Below are 18,042 nucleotides of genomic sequence, written 5' to 3' on the forward strand. Positions count from 1 at the left end.
AGAAAAATGACATAAAACCTTGCACAATATTTAATTCCCTTCGTCGGAAGAAAGTATATTAAATTATAGGTTTGTGTGATGAGTCGGAGAGTAATTTAACAAGTATAAAGGTTGTATTATTGACCTCGAGGTCAAGGATTCGTTTCTACTATTTATGTATTGTAAACAATTTTAAAAAAGAAATTTACATCTCCTCAGTTAAATTTGAGCATTTATACAGCAAGTTTCTCGATATGGTTCGTTAACAAATAGTGACTAATAAGGGCACTCTTTTTATTTAATTTCCAATTCAATTCACTACAAATATAAAAGCAATACTTAGGTGTAGTCTTTCCAATTCAATTTACTATAAATATAAAAGCAATACTTCGATTACACCTAAGTATTGTACTCCCTTTTTTAATACATATATACATAATCATTTTTCTAAAAAAAAATAAAATTGATACATTCAATTTTTAATTGGGTGCAGCAGAAAGTGCACCATAGATAGTTGCACCTAAGTATTTTTTTAAATACAATATACAAATTTTACTGGAATTTTATAAAGAAAATTGTTAAGTTGTCATGTGAGACACCTTCTTCTATGAGTGGAAAAAAAAAGCACTCTTATTCTTATGAAATTATGAATACTTTACAAGTAATGTTGAAAAGGAAACGAAATGAAAAGTAGGGAAAAAAATGTGAAAGTTCAACCATGAACATCTTTGAAAGGAAATTTAACTTTTGGCATAGGTTTAATTGTGAGAAATTTCCAAAAGGTCAAAAAAGTAAAAGTTTAATTACAAAATTGGTTCGAATGATTCGAAAAAAGTTAGTAAATTAGATTTTATGGTTTTAAAAGTTAGAATTTAGTCCTTATGACTAGATAAAACCTCATAATAGTCTCTACGATTTGATAAATGTCCCTACTAGAGACTATTTCTGAGTCCCTAATGTAAAAACTATTTATGAGCATTTTATCAAATGATATGGACTAAATTCTAATGAGCTAGTTGCAAATATGATAATCATACCTAAAGTATTACCAGATATAGCATAATATAAAAAATTATAAAATATGATAAAATTTAGACGGTCTATCGGTTGTAAGAATCTATTATTGATAGAAGTCTACTGTTAATAGACTTTGCTACATTTGCAATTTTTCTAAAATGGTGATAAACACTTGGTTATTATCACTAAAACTGTCATCCATTGCAATTTTCGAATTCTAACTATAAATTATAGGAATTATTACTATAAATTATAGGAATTATTCTAACTTTCTCTAAACTACCGTGACCAAATTTGTAATTTAACTAAAAGGTAAAATTTGATGGCAACCATTGATTTTTTGCCTTTGAGTGAATCAGACACAACAAACTCACCTAACAGGGCAACATGATATTAGTAGGTCCCTCCATGTGGTAGTTGAATACCTTTCTTTCTGATATGTTTTTTACAAGATAATTTCTTCATCTAATTCTTCACGGATCACCTTTTTTTCAAAAAAAAATAAAAAAAATTATTATTACGGTTGATTTTAGAGATTTAAAAGGTTGACGTCAATACAAATTTCAAGAGTTATATATTATAGAAACGTCTGAAATGTCTCAATAAATCTTAAATTTAGTTCTTGTATTTTTAATAGACCTTAAATTTAGCCATTCAAAATAAAATGTCATCGAAATTTGTTAATTAATGATAATAATTTTTATACAAGAAGATATGGGTCTACATGGGTCGGTCAGTGTCTGTCTTAGGAGAAAACCGGCACCGAAAACCGACAAAAAAAAGTGTGAAATTCGCCCGTACATTAGTCGGATCGGTCGGTTCGGTTTTTTGTTTTATTTTATTTTATTTTTTTTTAAAAAAAAAGAGGAGCCAAGGTGATTGATAATGTGTTATTGTTAGGTTAATAAAATTAACAACTTTTTGTTTTTAATTTTAAATCAATCATATTTATGGAAAAATTTAAATAAATTATGTAATGGTTTGAAAATTAGGCAACAAAAAAAAATAATAATAAATCAATACTAAAATAGTTGTCTATCTTAAATTTAGTTCTTGTTTTTTTAATAGACCTTAAATTTAGTCATTCAAAATAAATTGTCATCGAAATTTGTTAAGATGATAATAATTTTCATACAAGAAGATGGGAGTGTATATGGGTTGGTCGGTGTCGATTTTAGGAGAAAACCAACACCAGAAATCGACCAAAAAAAGAGTGTGAAATTCGGTTGGATCGGTTGGTTTGGTCTTTTTTTTTTTTTCTCCTTTTTAAAAGGGGTCCACGTGAATGAAAAGGAAAGATGAATGGATAATGTGTTATTGTTATGTTAATAAAATTAGCAATTTTTTTTTAATTTTAAACCAATCATTTTTTTATATGAAAAAATTTAAGGTTTGAAAATTAGGCAACATAAATAATAATAATAAATCAATATAAAATAATCGGCTTAGGTTTGGGTTTGTGGTATGCTCTTATACTTATTTTTAAAAAAGAAAAAATTACACATGCACACGCACACATACATGTGCGCATACACACATTGAAATTCAAGAACTAATTGATCATTTGAACATATTGAAAATAAAAAACTAATTGGTCATTTGGAAGTACCGTGACCAAAATGAACCAAAATATAATGATTCAAATAGTATTTTTAACATACGCATAGATAGATAGATACTGCAACTATTTCTCAATTTCTTAATTGCCAAATAATCTCGAATAAATGAAATATAAGTTTAAGTTTAAAATTTATATCAATTTAAATAATAATTTTTTTTTAAAAAAAAGGTAATTATACCTTAATCACATATAAAAGAAAAGTATGAATTTACTTTCTCAAGTTAACTTATATCTTACCACTTATTTTTTTAAGATCACAATTATTTTAAAAAATTACAATATTGTTCCAATTTACCCCAATTCTACAATAAGCCTTAATTACATAAAATTTAGGTAAAATTCTCTGATTAATAATTGCTTAGGCTTATTATGAATTAACTATGACACAATATAATTAGAATTAAGATCGAATTAAATCGGGAATAAAAGAAAAGTGAGGTTAACTTGATATTGACATGCACTTTGATCCAAAAGGTCGAACGTTTAATTCCCTAATTTATCATTGTTTATAACTGTTCCATCTCAATCTTTCTAACATTGATGGCATCTCTTCCAAGCTCACTGCAACACTGAGTTTAGGTATCTTTCTACATTTAATCAGAGAATAAATTTTTATCTAAGAAGTGCATCAGTAGTTATTTTAAATAACCCTTCACTTGTTTTGGTTATTATTTTATGTCGCTCATAAGTTGATTTTGTTAATAGTTGATGGGCAAAACAACACGTGCCCCCACATTATAACTTTTGGTTCAAATATTATTTTGACTTATGCACATTGTTTCATTCCATTTTAATTAGTGCACATCAAAATATCCATTTTTAGTATTGTTTTTTTTCTTTTCTATAAAACAAAATCTTTTAATATTTATTGTTTTAGGGTGAAATTTAAGATTTAGTATGAAAATTATTAAAATTACAAATACTAAATATGAAACTAACAAAAGAACTTGATTTGTATCTTGTAATCTTCCAATAGATGTTGAGTTAAGACTCAGCTTGCTAATTTTTTGATTTTTTGATTTTTTTTTTTTATTTTTTTTTGTAAAATTCCTAGAAAGGAGAATAATATCCATGAGCTAAATGCAACTTTTTCTTCGAGATGTTCTTTGGTTTGGAGGAATATTTTAAAAATACGATAAATGATGTGAAAAAGTCAAGAGACATATATGAAAGCATTTATAACATCATTCACCTAAATTGGTTTAACAACTTATGCATAAAAATTGAAACGATACGTTTTTAGAAGAAATAAATGGTAATATTGATTTGAATCCTTTATATATATATATACATAGTTGTAAATAAAATCACTCACATCTTCCCATTCTACAAGTCATCTGTCACATCAATTTTTATATTTTATTTTAACAAAAAAAGATATTTATCAAAATATTTTCGAAGGGTTAAAAAAGTATTATTATTTGAAATAAATGTCAACGGTTAAGGATAAAAATGAAACTTTCAAAACGTAGATGCATAATTGAAATAAACTCGAGTTGTGGGCTATTTTATATAATGTAAAATTAAATAATCAAATAATATTTATAATCACTTCTCTGAAACTAATAAGTTAAGTGGTTAACTAATTAAAATCACTTTATATTGATTTAGCATTTGTAAAATCATTTTTAACATAGTACAAAACAAGTCAAGGTCATGATTAAGATCACTTTTTAAATAAAAATGTAACCAGGAAGGTAATAATCAAAACATTTATATATATACAAAAATGGTTCTTAAAAAATGTTTAAACAAAAATGGGGGGGGAAGTAATAAGTTTAGATCCACAGACCAAAATGGCAGGGCTAATATCCTTGGGTCGATGAGTACAGTGGTCAAGCGTGATCCAATGCCCTTTTTCCTACTCCACCTTCCACTTGTTTGATAAAAAAGGTATGCTTCCATTAATGGCTATCTCAGGCCTTACCTGCAAGCTTCCTGTGTAAAGGGAGAGAGAGAGGATTAGAGACAAAGAAAGTGAAATGCTAAGAAAATGGCAGTTTCATATTCTTCAAACAAACTTCTCCTCTCATTCTTCTGTTTCATATCCATCGTCGGATTCAAGCTCAAAGCCATGGCCACCTATTCGGACATCAATCCTCCGGCGACCTGCAATTCAAATCTCGGAGCGGTTCTTCCTCCACCATATTCTGATCTCTCCAGCCTCACCTGCTCCCTCATTTGGCAACAGATGTTTTCCTTGAGTGTAACTTTCTTATTCCATCATTTTACTTTCATCCTAATTGCTACCCAATTGAAACTTTAATGCAATCCATCAATTCAAACTTCACAATAAAAAACTAACCTCTCTTTCTAATGGGTCTACAGAAAAACACAGGATCAAGTTAGGAGTAAGAAAGGGATTAGAAATTTAGACCTAACCATTTGGTTTTTTAAAACAGTGTTTATTTTCTCACACAATATTATGGATAACAATAACAAGACAAAGAAATCAATGGGCAGAATAGTGTTTCTATGGTCAACTTTCAAAAACCAAAGATTCAAAACCAAATGATTATCAATTAGAGCTTAACTAAACCAGAGAAAGAATATGAAGACAACAGAAACCAGAGGAAGAAATCCAAATCCAATTCTGACCCAATAGTTCTTGATATTAGATAAAAATGAATTTCATCACAAGATTAAGATATAAATGATGTGGGATCCTCACCATTTGATGGTTCAATCAATGCAGTTTTACCAGGACAGTCAAAACGTGACGACGATCGTTTTATCAGGGAAACACAATCACAAATGGATTGGAATCGGATTCTCCCGCAATGGGAGTATGGTGGGATCGAGCGCTATGGTAGCGTGGGTAGAGAAAAACGGCTTCTCTGGAATAAGGCAATATTATTTAGAAGGCAAAAACATGTCTAAAGTCATACCTAACAAAGGCGATTTGCGATTCACCACTGCAAGCCCTGTAGTTGTTGTTCATGGAGATGTTCTCTACATCGCTTTCCAGCTCAAGTTCCCCACTTCCCTGGCTTACCAACCCATTTTATTGGCAATCGGCTCTGCAAATCCTCTAAAAAATGGCCTCCTCCCCAAACATACGAACAGTACTACAACCTACATCGAGTTCTCCTCAGGTTTTTTTTCCCAAATTTCTTCTTTCTACAGGCCGATTCTCACAAGATTAGGGCAGAAATTTGATTGAATTGACATGACCGAAACCCTAATTTGATGGATCTATCGTTTTATGCAGCTCATCTAAGAGCGCAACCAATGAACGTTAACGATCTAAGGAAATACCATGGAATGACGGCGATAATCGGTTGGGGCGTTGTGACGCCGACCGGATTGTTAGTCGCTAGGTACTTTCGACACATGGAACCGTCGTGGTATTACATTCATTCTTTGGTACAGTTCATCGGATTCTTCGTCGGAATCATCTCCATCTCTATAGGACGCAATCTATACCAAAAAATCGGCGCCATCTTCTTAGCGCACAAATTCATCGGCTACACTGTATTTTTCCTTGCAGGTCTCGAGGTTAGTAAGACGATGATTCTCATTTTGCCCTAACTGATATCAAATCTGAAAACTGTGTCTTCTTGGCTACAGGTATGCCAGTTCGTCGGAAGGCCGTCGAGTGACTCCAAACGCCGGAAGTATTGGAACTTCGCTCACTATTGGGTGGGAAGAATTGCAATGGTAATGGGAGTTTTGAACATTTTCATCGGCTTTCATGGAATCGTCTCCAATGATCGAAGCCTGAAGATAGGGTTTGGAATATCGTTTGTGGCTCTGTTGACGGCGGTGATCGTGCTCGAAGTACGGAGGCGGGGAGAAAATGCGATACCGGAAGCCATTGTTGTTGATCAGCCGCCGGTGTTTCAAGTGATCGATAAACATTAGCGACTGGAAATAGATAGAGCTTTTTATAAAATTCTTATGGCGCGTTTCCTGAAAGTGAAAAACAAAGCTGGATTTTGGATTTTGATTTTCCTTTTTCCTTTTCAATTTTTCTACTTTGTAGTTTATGTATATATAAAATATGAAGCTAACACATATAGAATATAACGAGACACCAATTATTGGATGCTAGCAGGGTGTTAAAAAAACCTAATGACTCACTCACCGAATTTATTATTAACTTTAAAAAATATATTTTTTTTTTGTTATAACACAATTATTTATATATATATTGATTTTAATTTTATTTAATTCCATTTTTTGAATAATCTATTCTTCAACCATTCTTAAAAGTAGTTTTTTTGCACTTTAGAAAAACAAATTTTACTATATAAATTGAAATTGAGTAGTTAATCTTAATTCAATATATGAAAATAATTAAATTAAATTTTTACATATTTACGTTTTGCTTCTTTTAAGAACATAATTTTAAATAAATGACCCGATTAACCCGAACCAACATAACTCAAATATTTCATGTTTGGGTTGGATTGAGTTTTCATTTTTTTAATTGGGTTATTTGGGTTGAAGAAATTTATAATCCAAACAATTGGGTTAGGTCTAAAAAGTCTTTCAACCCAACCCATTAACACCCCTAATTGACAGGGTAGACAAAAAAAATAGCCGTCGATCTAAAAAAATCATCAATTCAACTCAATCGTTTGGTTGGTTTGGATTCAAATAAAATTGGGTTGGGTTGGTTCATGGGTTCAATTAATATAATCCAAACAACTTGAATCAACCCGAATTTATTAACTTTAAAATATATTTTTTTTATTACTTATAACACAATTATTTATACATATATTGATTTTAATTTTATTTAATTCTAATATTTTTTGAATAATTTACTCTTCAACAACTCTTACAAGTAATTTCTTTGCACTTTAGAAAGAAAATTTTCACTATATAAATTGAAATTTAGTTGTTAATCTTAATTCAATATATAAAAATAATTAAATTAAATTTTTATATATTTACTTTTTGTTCTTTTTAAACAAAATTTTAATAAATGACCTGATTAACCTGAACCAATCCAACCCAAATATTTCATGGTTAGGTTGGGTTGGGTTCATTTTTTAATAAGAGTTACTTGGGTTGGGTCTAAAAAGTCTTTCAACCCAATCCAACTCAACTCAACTCATAAACACCTCTAGTTCAATTTTTCAAACTTGTAATATTTGTTTCATTCAATATCTTAGTATGTCACGTAATTATTCAATCATAATATATCACGTTATAGTTTTGAGTTCCTTATATTATGTGGTTGTAAATTGTAATTTGTATTGAGGTAGACAGTAAAAAGATTGCACACAACTATTACTTTTTAGTTTCATGTATTAAAAAGATTTTTGTTTTCCCTTATGGATAGCTATTTATTCGTGGCTTAATTTTGTTTTTGTTATTTAAAATTTTTATTAAGTCCCTTCTATTTTAATTTCTTTTAGTTATATATTATTGAAAAAAAATTAAAAAAACCACTCTTTAACGATGAGATTGGTTACAATCACACCCGTCATCAATTATCCTCTATTGTAGTATCTTAATAGTCGTATTCAACCATTTTTATTGAATTAATTTTTATTTTGTGGATATTTGTGACTTTTTTCTTGTCTCTCTTATTCTCTCTCCTCCATTTCATCCTCTATCATTGACGGGGAGTGGAAGAGAATGCTCATATGAGATTAGAACCAAGTACAAGAGCTTAAAGTTCTTAAAGCATTCCCATGCATTATTATTATTTTCATCTTATAAGGTTTATTTTAGACGTTATCGTTTGAATTTATCGCTTGGAGTCAATCCATTTGAAAGTAGGATATAATTGAGTTCTTGAATTTACCCCTCAAATAAGAATTATCCGATCTTTTATTTTCAAATATTTGATTTTAGAGGATTAATTAGAATTTTGAAATTGAAAAAGGAACTAAAATTGTGGGAGAAAATATTTTGGTACCCCTCTCGCCTCCTCCGGCCCCAATATTGCTCGGGATTCGATAGTTTTGACACAAGATCGGTTGCACAATTTCTCTTCCCCTCCATTTGACGATTTGCAAGCAGCAACTCTATGACCTGATGTTGCTCCTCTTACTGCTTGACAATTTATGGGTGTTACTATTCATCAATTTTAGTAAATTTTCATGGCTGGATGAGAGATAACAGGAGAGAGATGAGGATGGCAGAGGATTAAGAGTGAGGAGAGGGATGAGAAGAAATAACAAAGAGGCAGGAGAAACCACAAATATCCAAAAACAAAAAATAATTTAATAAAGAGGTTGATTGCAACCATTAATAAATTAGAAGGGGGTGATCGATTAAATTAAAAGTTTATGGGTGTAATTGTAACCAATTCTGTAGTTTAAATGTGGTTTTTTTTTTTTTTTTTTCATATTTTCTATGTTCTTTAAAAAAATTTGGTTAAAATTTGATATCTTGTTTAAAAATATTATAGACGTTCAAAAATTTTATTAATACCTTAATTTTAAAAAAAAATCAAAATCCTAACTATTAATTCTTTTGACAGAAGTACTCTCTTTCAAAAATATTCTTAAAATTTTAAATCATGTGATACTCTTAAACTTTTAAAAAAAATATTCTTCCAAATACAAAAATACTATATATATATATATATATATTTTTTTGTATGGACTGTTTTTTTTCAAGGGTTTATGGGTTATAATGAAATGTTTTCCTCCAAAAATTAACTGCGGATGAAATTTTTAAATTTTCGAAGGTATTTCTAAAATGAAATACAAAAATTCAAAAACAATTTATGCACTTCAACCTTTTTTTTCTTTTAGCATGATACTCTCACGAATGTTAGATTAATTGTTTATATAGCATGGTAGCAAAAACTTCTTTAAGAGTTTGGAACTATAATTATAAATATTTATGACAAATTTACTTCTTTTTGGCTGTCTACCACTCAAGTTGATAAAATAAGTCACGATCACACAAGTTATCTTTCTCTCTCTGTTTATCTTTCTATTTCTTTTTTCCAACAACTATAGATAAAATTGGAACCTCTTATTTTTTCAGTCGAAATTACCTATCTTAATCAGTTGAGTTATACTCTAGTTATCCATACTATAATCGACTATAATAAGATTTTTAGAAAAATTAAAATTTCTAAAATGTTATGTATGTTAATATTGATCTAAAATAATAGTTCGTTTGTATTTCCAAAATTTGGAGATCCAAACTATGTTTTATTTTTTTAAAAAAAAAATTAAACGATTAAAAAAAAGAAAGAAATAAGAACCAAACGTAATATGGCAGTTGAAATAAACATAGCTAAACCAACGTAATATTATATTATGAATAATTGATCCCAAGACCAAAAATTCTACTCTCCTATCTCACTTATTTTAAAAGAAAAAGGAAATTTAGTAGAGAAGGAAAGAGGAAAAATAAATTAAAATTCTTCTTCATTTAGAAGGCAAATTCAACTCTTTCTGAGCCATTCTTCAAAATTATAACGAAGTATTAAAAAAGGGTTAAATATACCAGAAGAATAAGAAATTGATATTTAAATTAAATTATTATTTGTACATATTAAATGCAAACCTACCAGTTTAATATTACTTGACATATTACTAAGACAAATAACCCAAAATGAACTAAGCTCCGAATATTTGACATGCACCCAATTTTTTAAGGTCGAAGTTCCATCGCTCACTCCCACAATTGTTGTATTAAAGAAGAAGAAAAAGAATAATTTAGATAATTTGACCCACATTGGAAAAAAAAAAGGCAATGGGATAATTTGGACCCATAATTAAAAATGTTCATTTGCTCGAATGAGATGTCTAAGTGGCATGGCTTTAAATCCCTCAACCTATTTTACTAGTTAATCATGTTTGAGTCCCCTTAATTACGTGTTTAATTGCTTTAGTATGTGTTTTAATTCTTGTAAGCAAGTAGTATAACGTTTGTAGTAATGAAAATAATACGGAAGTTATAATGAGTATGCATGTGAGATAGAGATGGGGAAAAACTTTCTAAGTCTTGAAATGGGGTGCTTTCGGGTAGTAAAGAGCAGCCAACACTTAGAGAAAAATTTGGGGAACCTAAGTCAGACGAAGGTAGTTGCGACGCTAGCTTGAAAGGGAAGTATGAATTTGTCTAAGTGCTAGAAGTTGTGCTCTCGGGCGAGATAAGAGAGCTAACGCTTAGAAGGGAACAAAAAATGTAGAAGTGAGGAATGCATGAGCAACTGTAGGCTTAAAAGCCTAAAGGTGGAAATTAGCTAACTGTAACAGAAGGCATGTGTCAAGGGCTATATGGAGGTTAGTAAAGGCCTAAGATGGATAGTATGCGAGCAATTGAGGTTATCTAAGTGAACGCATGGTAGACAAGAAGTGCTGAGGCATGAGAGGTTAAGGGGGGTGTCGATGAGTGTCGTGAGTGTATACATTGCTAGCGATGCGTGAACAAGAGGGCGAAACTTTGGTAGTGGTATGCGTTGGCCGAGATGTTGGGGTGTATGCCTTAAAGCCTCGTAGTTTTATGTTAGTTGAATCAATGATTGATTGATTTTATATTACTTGTGCAATAATCCATTAACCTAATATCCAAGATTATTTTACGTAATTTATACATGCATGTGGAGACATATAAGTGGAGCATGTTTAAGCGATAACCTAAATGGTTTGTAGTATATAGATACAGTTGGGCGTCTTATCCTGGTGACACTACTGATACGACCCACTTTGTTGTTGTTACAATTATTGTAAAGTACTACAAATGATCTGATCCTGATCATTCGTGTGGAGACATTTGAGCGAGGGTATCTTATACAAAGAGTTTGTATAAAGATTGGACCACGAAATGTTAAGTCTCTTTTTATAATATCATTGCTAGAAGAGACTTACATTTCACTAGGATGACCATAGGTGACTTGAACTTAATCCTGAGTGAGTTGTGAACTCCTGCCTATGAGGGTGATCCTTTGATTTGTATGGGTAAGAGTGACCAGATTTACCGACTCAATAAGCCTACCATTTTGGGGATTCGTCTAATTGGGGAGCTGGGAACACAACTATAAAAGAAGGTTCACTTCTTCCTTATAGTTAGGGTAAGAAGATAAATTGCTCTCTCAAAGGCTGATTTTAGGGCTTAACAATGAAGCACCCCACCCTCTTCTGGCCTAAGAGGAGTTCGATCATAGTTGGACTATGACTAATTATTCATTAGAGGGATCAGTGGTACTTAAAGAGTTAGATGTAACTAGGGGAGTAAAACGGTAATTAGACCCAACTGTACTTACAAACAATTTGTGAAGGGTCAATACGTTGTTAATTGGTTATATCCAATGGACATATAAATATATCTATGGTGTAAAAAGTTCAGCTGTCGGTCTTTAGTGGAGTGACCGATAGTAATGAATGAACACATTCCGTGGTTTCCGTCACTCTGAATTTTGTTGTTTTGCAAAACGAAATTTAGAGATTGATGCATCCAATTGCTTTCGTTGCGGGGAATTCCAATCCTTTCACAAGGAGGAAGGCTAGCGGGGATGCCAACTTGGGCGTTGATGAAGGACTTAAGCATTCAGCTTAATCACCCAATTAGTGGGCTAAGTGGCGGGCTTAGAGGTCACAAATAAGGGTTAGTATGCTAGGTGTCATCTCAAGGAACTAATCGATCATGCAACCTTAGTATAAAAAGGAGTTTGAAGTTGAAGAGCTCGATTTGGACATTTTAATCATTCTAAGGAAGGTGAGTTATGATCAGTCTAAAGTTTGAACGTTGAAGGAGTTGAATCAAGACTGCCTGAGAAAAATTTCCATGGAATTGAGCTGAAGGTTGAGGAATTTCTTCAAATGTTCAAGAACCTAAGGCAACACAGACGAGTTGTAAAACTTGGTAAATTTCGAGCTCGTAAGGTAGAATCAGAGGTTGAGATTCTAGCTAGTTAAGACTTTTAGGAATAAGTTCTTAAAAGAAAATTTCATAAGATTAAGTCTGGAATTTAAGTTCTTCAAGCTTAAAGTGAAATTTGGAATTTTGGTTGGATGAACAAGCAGGTAGCTGCAACCCATGCATAAGTAAGTAGCTGACTGGCTAAGGCTAAGTGCAGACAAGCATCCATCGCATAGGTGAGACAGGCATGTTCTAATGCCTAGGAGCCTCTTATGTGCAAGCTGCCACCTACCTAGTTAGTCACAAGGGTAAAAAATTGGTTGAGTGTGGTAACGCGTTAAGTGCAAAATACTAAGGTTTGAAGCTTAACATGCATTACCTTGAATAATAAGTTAAGATCGAGAGGGAGCTAAGGCATTAATCAAAGACTCTTGTTATTCTTACAAGCCAAACGCGTATAAGGGAGGCTTACAACCCTTTGAGGGAGTAATGCAAGACAATGAGTGATAGTTTTCAAAATATTTGCTTAGTGTTTTACTTTTGAATTCCAACACCCAGTTACTCTTATCTTGATGTTCCAATGCATGTTTTAAGTACTAGGAGTCGATTATGAATGCATTTTGATGATCTAAAGACAATTTTTACTTGTAACTTCCATACGCGATTAAGTTTTTATGCCATGTTTAACATTAGAATAAGCTATTTATTGACTCCCTTAAACATGATAAGTATGATATTTTATGATGTTAACATGTATGTTTGATATGTAAAATCTACTCCTGAGCATTGATATAAGGTACCTAGCTATATGACGATCTTTACTACCGAAGGTATGGTAAGGTAAGCAGAATCCTACTCAATTCTATGTGCACGTAAGATCTATGTTATTGATATTGATGAGATCGAGCAAAAGAGCTCTCTCTCAACTAAGGTTATTAGGGATCGAGTAAAAGGGCTCTCCTGCATGTTCAGGAAAAGGAGTGGAGGAATTTTATAGGAAATGTTGATGAGATTTAGTCCAAGGTTTTCCATGCTATGATTTTATATGTTTTTAATTTTTATTTTCGAACCTTGGAATGAGAATGTAAATGTTTTGTTCTAAACATGTTTAGATCATAAGTTATGAAAGTATGATTTATTTAAAAAAAGTCATCCACTAGGCATTTTAAGCTCACCCATTTTAATGTTTTCTTCCCCAGCTAGGGGTCGACGTCTAGAGTCCTAGCAGTTCTGCCAATCAATTACTTTTCAAGAACATCAGGAACTTGAAGCTTAGGTATATGAGATGTATGTTGGTTTTTATGCCATAGTGTATGACATATAGATTTAAAACCCACCTTAGGTTATGTATTTTATTCATGCATCATATATTATAATTGTTATAATATTGTTTTTGGCATGATGAAATTACAAGAAAGCATGCGCATGCATCATGAAATAAAAGAGTTATATTTATGCATGCATTAAGCATATTCATGCATTATCTTTATATTATAAAAGTTGTAGTATAAGGGTATATAGAAGCATGTATGCTTGGTTCGTTTCTTTGTTATATAAAAGTAGCAATGAATGAACAATGCATGGAGCATGACACTTAAGCCTTATATAAATGTTATGAATGCCTTGTATGTGTAACTTCGTACTGTGGATGGTTTTGGTTGTTTCCATTTATAAGCATTATAATGGAAATTAGAACTAAAATCAATAAGAAAGAGTTGTATGCGAACTTAGGTGAACTCATGTTTTAAAAGGGTTTTAAAATTGGATTGAGATAGACCTAAGTTCATGGTTCTAATGCAATTAGATACCTAAGTTTAATCTTTTGAATCGATTTAAAGGATTAAATTGATTTGCATAAAAGATTAAATTTGTATTAAATCTATCTATAAGGGATCTTTTGTCTAAGGCGAGTTTTGTCTAGACTGGGGTACTTAAGTTGACGGAAACAGAACAACCCTACCTGGAAAGGTGAATTAGATAGATTTGCTGCAAGCATGCAACAGTTGATCAAAGACTTTGTCAAAGAGTTTAATGAATAATGATCAAAAGTTGTTCAACTTTCCAAGGTAAGAGTTACTTTTGGGCAAACCGAAAAAGTCACTTAGTTAAAATCCTTAGTCGTGTTTTTTCTAAGTAAACTAAACTCTAGGTTATAAAATATTCAGTGGGGGGAAGAGATATATATTATATGTCAATAATTCCACTCACATTTCTCCCTGAATGTTCACGCTGTGAGATTCATGTTTGGCCTCTTGGTACTCTGGGAGCATCCCCCTTCGGATGGTGTTTGCATGAGTCAATATCAAGGTGGACGGAGAGAGTGTATATAGTATGTGGGTGAAGAGTGTGTGTCAACACGTCCTGCGGTCTCCTTCATTAGTTGGCACCATGAGATCTTCTTGCACTGCCTCGTGGCGCCTTGGGAGTGTCCCCCTTCGGATGGCTTTTGTGCAGTTGGTCAATATCAAGGTGAACTCCAGAAATGGATAGGGTCATTTTAGTTTTTGCCCCAATCGTATTTTTTCCCTTCAGATTGGTTGCTTGGGACAAAACTCTATGATCTAAAATGAAGGATCACACTTACAAGAAATTGTTAAGCAAGTTAATGATTTCTTGACCAAATCAATGATGGCTAGTCGTTATAGGAACAAGAGTTGTTCTGGTATTAATGACTACTCGAGAATATCTCAATTTAGAGGAGTGATAAGTTGACTACCCTTTGGTGGCTTTTGTCTTAAACCTTTGAAGCGTCATTACAAAACTAAATGTCACATGGGGTTTATTTCAGTTTTTCAAAACCGTATTGGATGTTCAACGAGTATTTGCTAAAATCTAATATAGATCATTGTGTTTGTATTTTCAGCAACATGAATGTTTTTCCATTAGTTGCCTCTAATTTGACCGATTACATACATTGGAAAGAGTCCGTTAAAACATATTTCGTGGTAAACGACCTTGAGTTTTTCATGGTTGAGGAATGTCCTCAAGTCCCAACCCATGATGCATCGTGAAATGTTTGTAATGCATATGAGGTGTGGATGAAGGCTAATTCATTGGCCCGACTTCACATTTTGGCTAGCATACTTGATGCATTGGCCAAAAGGGTTGATAACATGGTCATTGCACGTGAGATCATGGACTCGTTGCAAGAATTGTTTGAACATAAGTTCTTACTTTTTGAGCACAAAAGGATGGATGACAAAGAAACTTATAGTGTCGATTCCCAAGATAACCTCCACTTAGAGAAAGCAAGTGTTGTTGACTCTGGAAAAGTTCATTGATGAGATGTGTTCTCTGAAGTGGAACTTGGAGCTTATTTAGGTTTTAACACTAATCCCACTACTCTCTAGAAGAGGAAGAAGTCTAAAGATAGTAAATGTGATTTATTTATCTTGAAGACGTGTTTGGTAGAGAATGATGATTCTGCATGAATACTTGATTCAGGCACTATTAACTACGTTATTTCTTCCTACCAAGGATTTAGTTCCTGGAAAATGTTGCAAGAGGGAGAGTTGACTCTTAGAGTCGGTACTGGTGAGATTGTTTCAGCTGTTGCTGTAGGTAGGCTGAAGTTATTTTTTTTTACAAGAAACGTTATTTGTTACTGGATAATGTTTTTGTAGTTCTTCATATCAAGAGGAATTTAATCTCGGTTTCTTGTCTCATTGAATAAGGTTATACCATCTTTCTTTTTTGAGAGTAAAGCGTTTATTTTCAAGAATGGTATGGAGATTGGTTTTGGTTCAATGGAAAATAACTTGTATGTACTAAGGCTGTTAGTCATAAAAGCCTTGCTGAATACTAAAATGTTTAGTACGGCGACAACTGAAAAAAGACCAAAGGTTTCTCCTAAAGAAAACACCCATCTTTGGCATTTAAGGTTAGGTCACATCAACCTTAATAGGATTGAGAAGTTGGTGAAATGTGGACTACTAGAGAGTTTAGAAGAAAACTCCTTGCCGATATGTGATCATACTTTGAAGGCAAGATGACCAAATGACCTTTTACTGGAAAAGGTTATAGAGCCAAGGAAAGCTTAAAGCTTATACATTCAGACCTCTGTGGTTCGATGAGTGTTAGAGCTCGAGGTGGGTATGAACATTTCATCTCTTTCATAGATGATTATTCAAGATATGGATATCTATACCTAATGCAACATAAGTGTGAAGTTGAAAACTTGTTAGGTACGAAGATAAAAACACTACGATCTGATAGTGGTGGAGAGTATATGGACCTCGAATTCCAGAACTATATGATAGAACATAGAATTACATCCCAACTTTTGGCCCCAGGTATACCTAAGCAGAATGGTGTATCAGAAAGGAGAAATAGAACCCTATTGAACATGGTTCGGTTGGTAACAACATAACTATACAATGATGCACGCAAAGTTCAATTCCATGTCATGAACTTGTTATGCGTCATAAGCTTGACACGCAAAATTTATGCGATGATGATATGTTATACTACTTCTAGATATACGTTATTAGCAAATGTTCTTGTAGTATATTGTGTGTTGTCACAAGTTTCCTTGCGTTGAAACCAAGTATAATTTCACCGCAAGTTTCTCGGTGTGATCCGAGGTCAAACACAGGGACCGTTTTAGGTTATTGTGTTGTGCTTGTGATATATGCGACTAGGGGTTTTTCAAATTAATAAATATTTTGTGTACAAGTAATTAAACATGCGATGAAGTAAGGAAAGTAGTAAAAATGCAATAATACATAAATTGCGTTAAAGTAAAATGCGATAAAGTAAATCTAGGCTAAGATGATACAAGATACAAGTTTCATGATACAAGATACTGAGGTCAAGGCTGGCTGTGAAGATTATGCAAAGATCGTGTAATGCGGTGACAAGTCTTATGTACGAAGAAGAAACAGAAAAGATAACTAATATAAACAGTGCAAGTTCCTTAATTACGTTAAAGATATAAGTACTGTTCCACTTTTCCCTTGGCGTACACCTCTCAGTGATCAGCCACGTTCCCACATCTTTGTGGTGAAACAGGGATGAACGTAATGAACGCAAGGTTGCTTCCATCTCTGGAAGTATTACTCTCTTTAGTCAACGCATTCTTCTAACCTTCTCTCGACAGATCAGAATGACATCTTCACTTCTACTCTCACAGATGAAGATGCAGTCTAGCATGCCTTAGCTAAATGCATTTATCTCTTTAGCACAGATTAAGTTACTCGTTTAATCCATAGGATCCTACGAGATAATTGGATGTGTTGGACCAGCAACTTACAGGGTAGCTTTACCTACTGAGTTATTTAAGATACATGATGTTTTCCACGTGTCTATGTTAAGGAGAGATGTCCCTAATCCTACTCATATTTTCCAAGATCAACCAGTGTAACTAAAGGAGAATTTATCATATGAAGAGGAACCAGTTCAAATTTTAGATAAGAAAGAACATGTGTTGATGAATAAAACTATTCTATTGATTAAGCCTTGTGGAGAAACCATGGAATAGAGGAAGCCAGATGGAAAGCTTAGAAGAATATGAAAAACATATATCTACACCTGTTCACATGATGAGCTTTGGGCAAATTTTAAGGGCAAAATTCGTTAAAGGGAAGTAAATTGTAAACCTCTAAACCTATTTTACTAGTTAATCATATTTAAGTCCCCTTAAT

The 18,042-nt window shown here is 32.4% G+C and overlaps 1 protein-coding gene and 1 long non-coding RNA gene across 2 annotated transcripts; one reads left to right on the forward strand and one right to left on the reverse strand.

Annotated features, from left to right (window-relative positions):
• Nucleotides 1-4,274: 4,274 nt before the first annotated feature.
• On the reverse strand, nucleotides 4,275-5,644 carry LOC150031702 (uncharacterized). Its single transcript, XR_016525171.1, has 2 exons — nucleotides 5,506-5,644; nucleotides 4,275-4,555 (listed from the first exon to the last, which is right to left on the reverse strand). It is a non-coding gene; the product is annotated as an uncharacterized LOC150031702 (long non-coding RNA).
• LOC120068108 (cytochrome b561 and DOMON domain-containing protein At3g61750-like) lies at nucleotides 4,549-6,668 on the forward strand. The gene is made up of 4 exons (XM_039019804.2): nucleotides 4,549-4,823; nucleotides 5,313-5,712; nucleotides 5,829-6,115; nucleotides 6,188-6,668. The coding sequence occupies exons 1-4, from the start codon at nucleotides 4,611-4,613 to the stop codon at nucleotides 6,479-6,481; spliced, it is 1,194 nt and encodes a 397-aa protein (XP_038875732.1). The 5' UTR covers nucleotides 4,549-4,610; the 3' UTR covers nucleotides 6,482-6,668.
• Nucleotides 6,669-18,042: the final 11,374 nt, after the last annotated feature.

Source organism: Benincasa hispida, chromosome 12 (assembly GCF_027475165.1).
Source record: "Benincasa hispida cultivar pf3 chromosome 12, pf3_genome.v1.1, whole genome shotgun sequence".
In the NCBI taxonomy this organism is placed as follows: domain Eukaryota; kingdom Viridiplantae; phylum Streptophyta; class Magnoliopsida; order Cucurbitales; family Cucurbitaceae; genus Benincasa; species Benincasa hispida.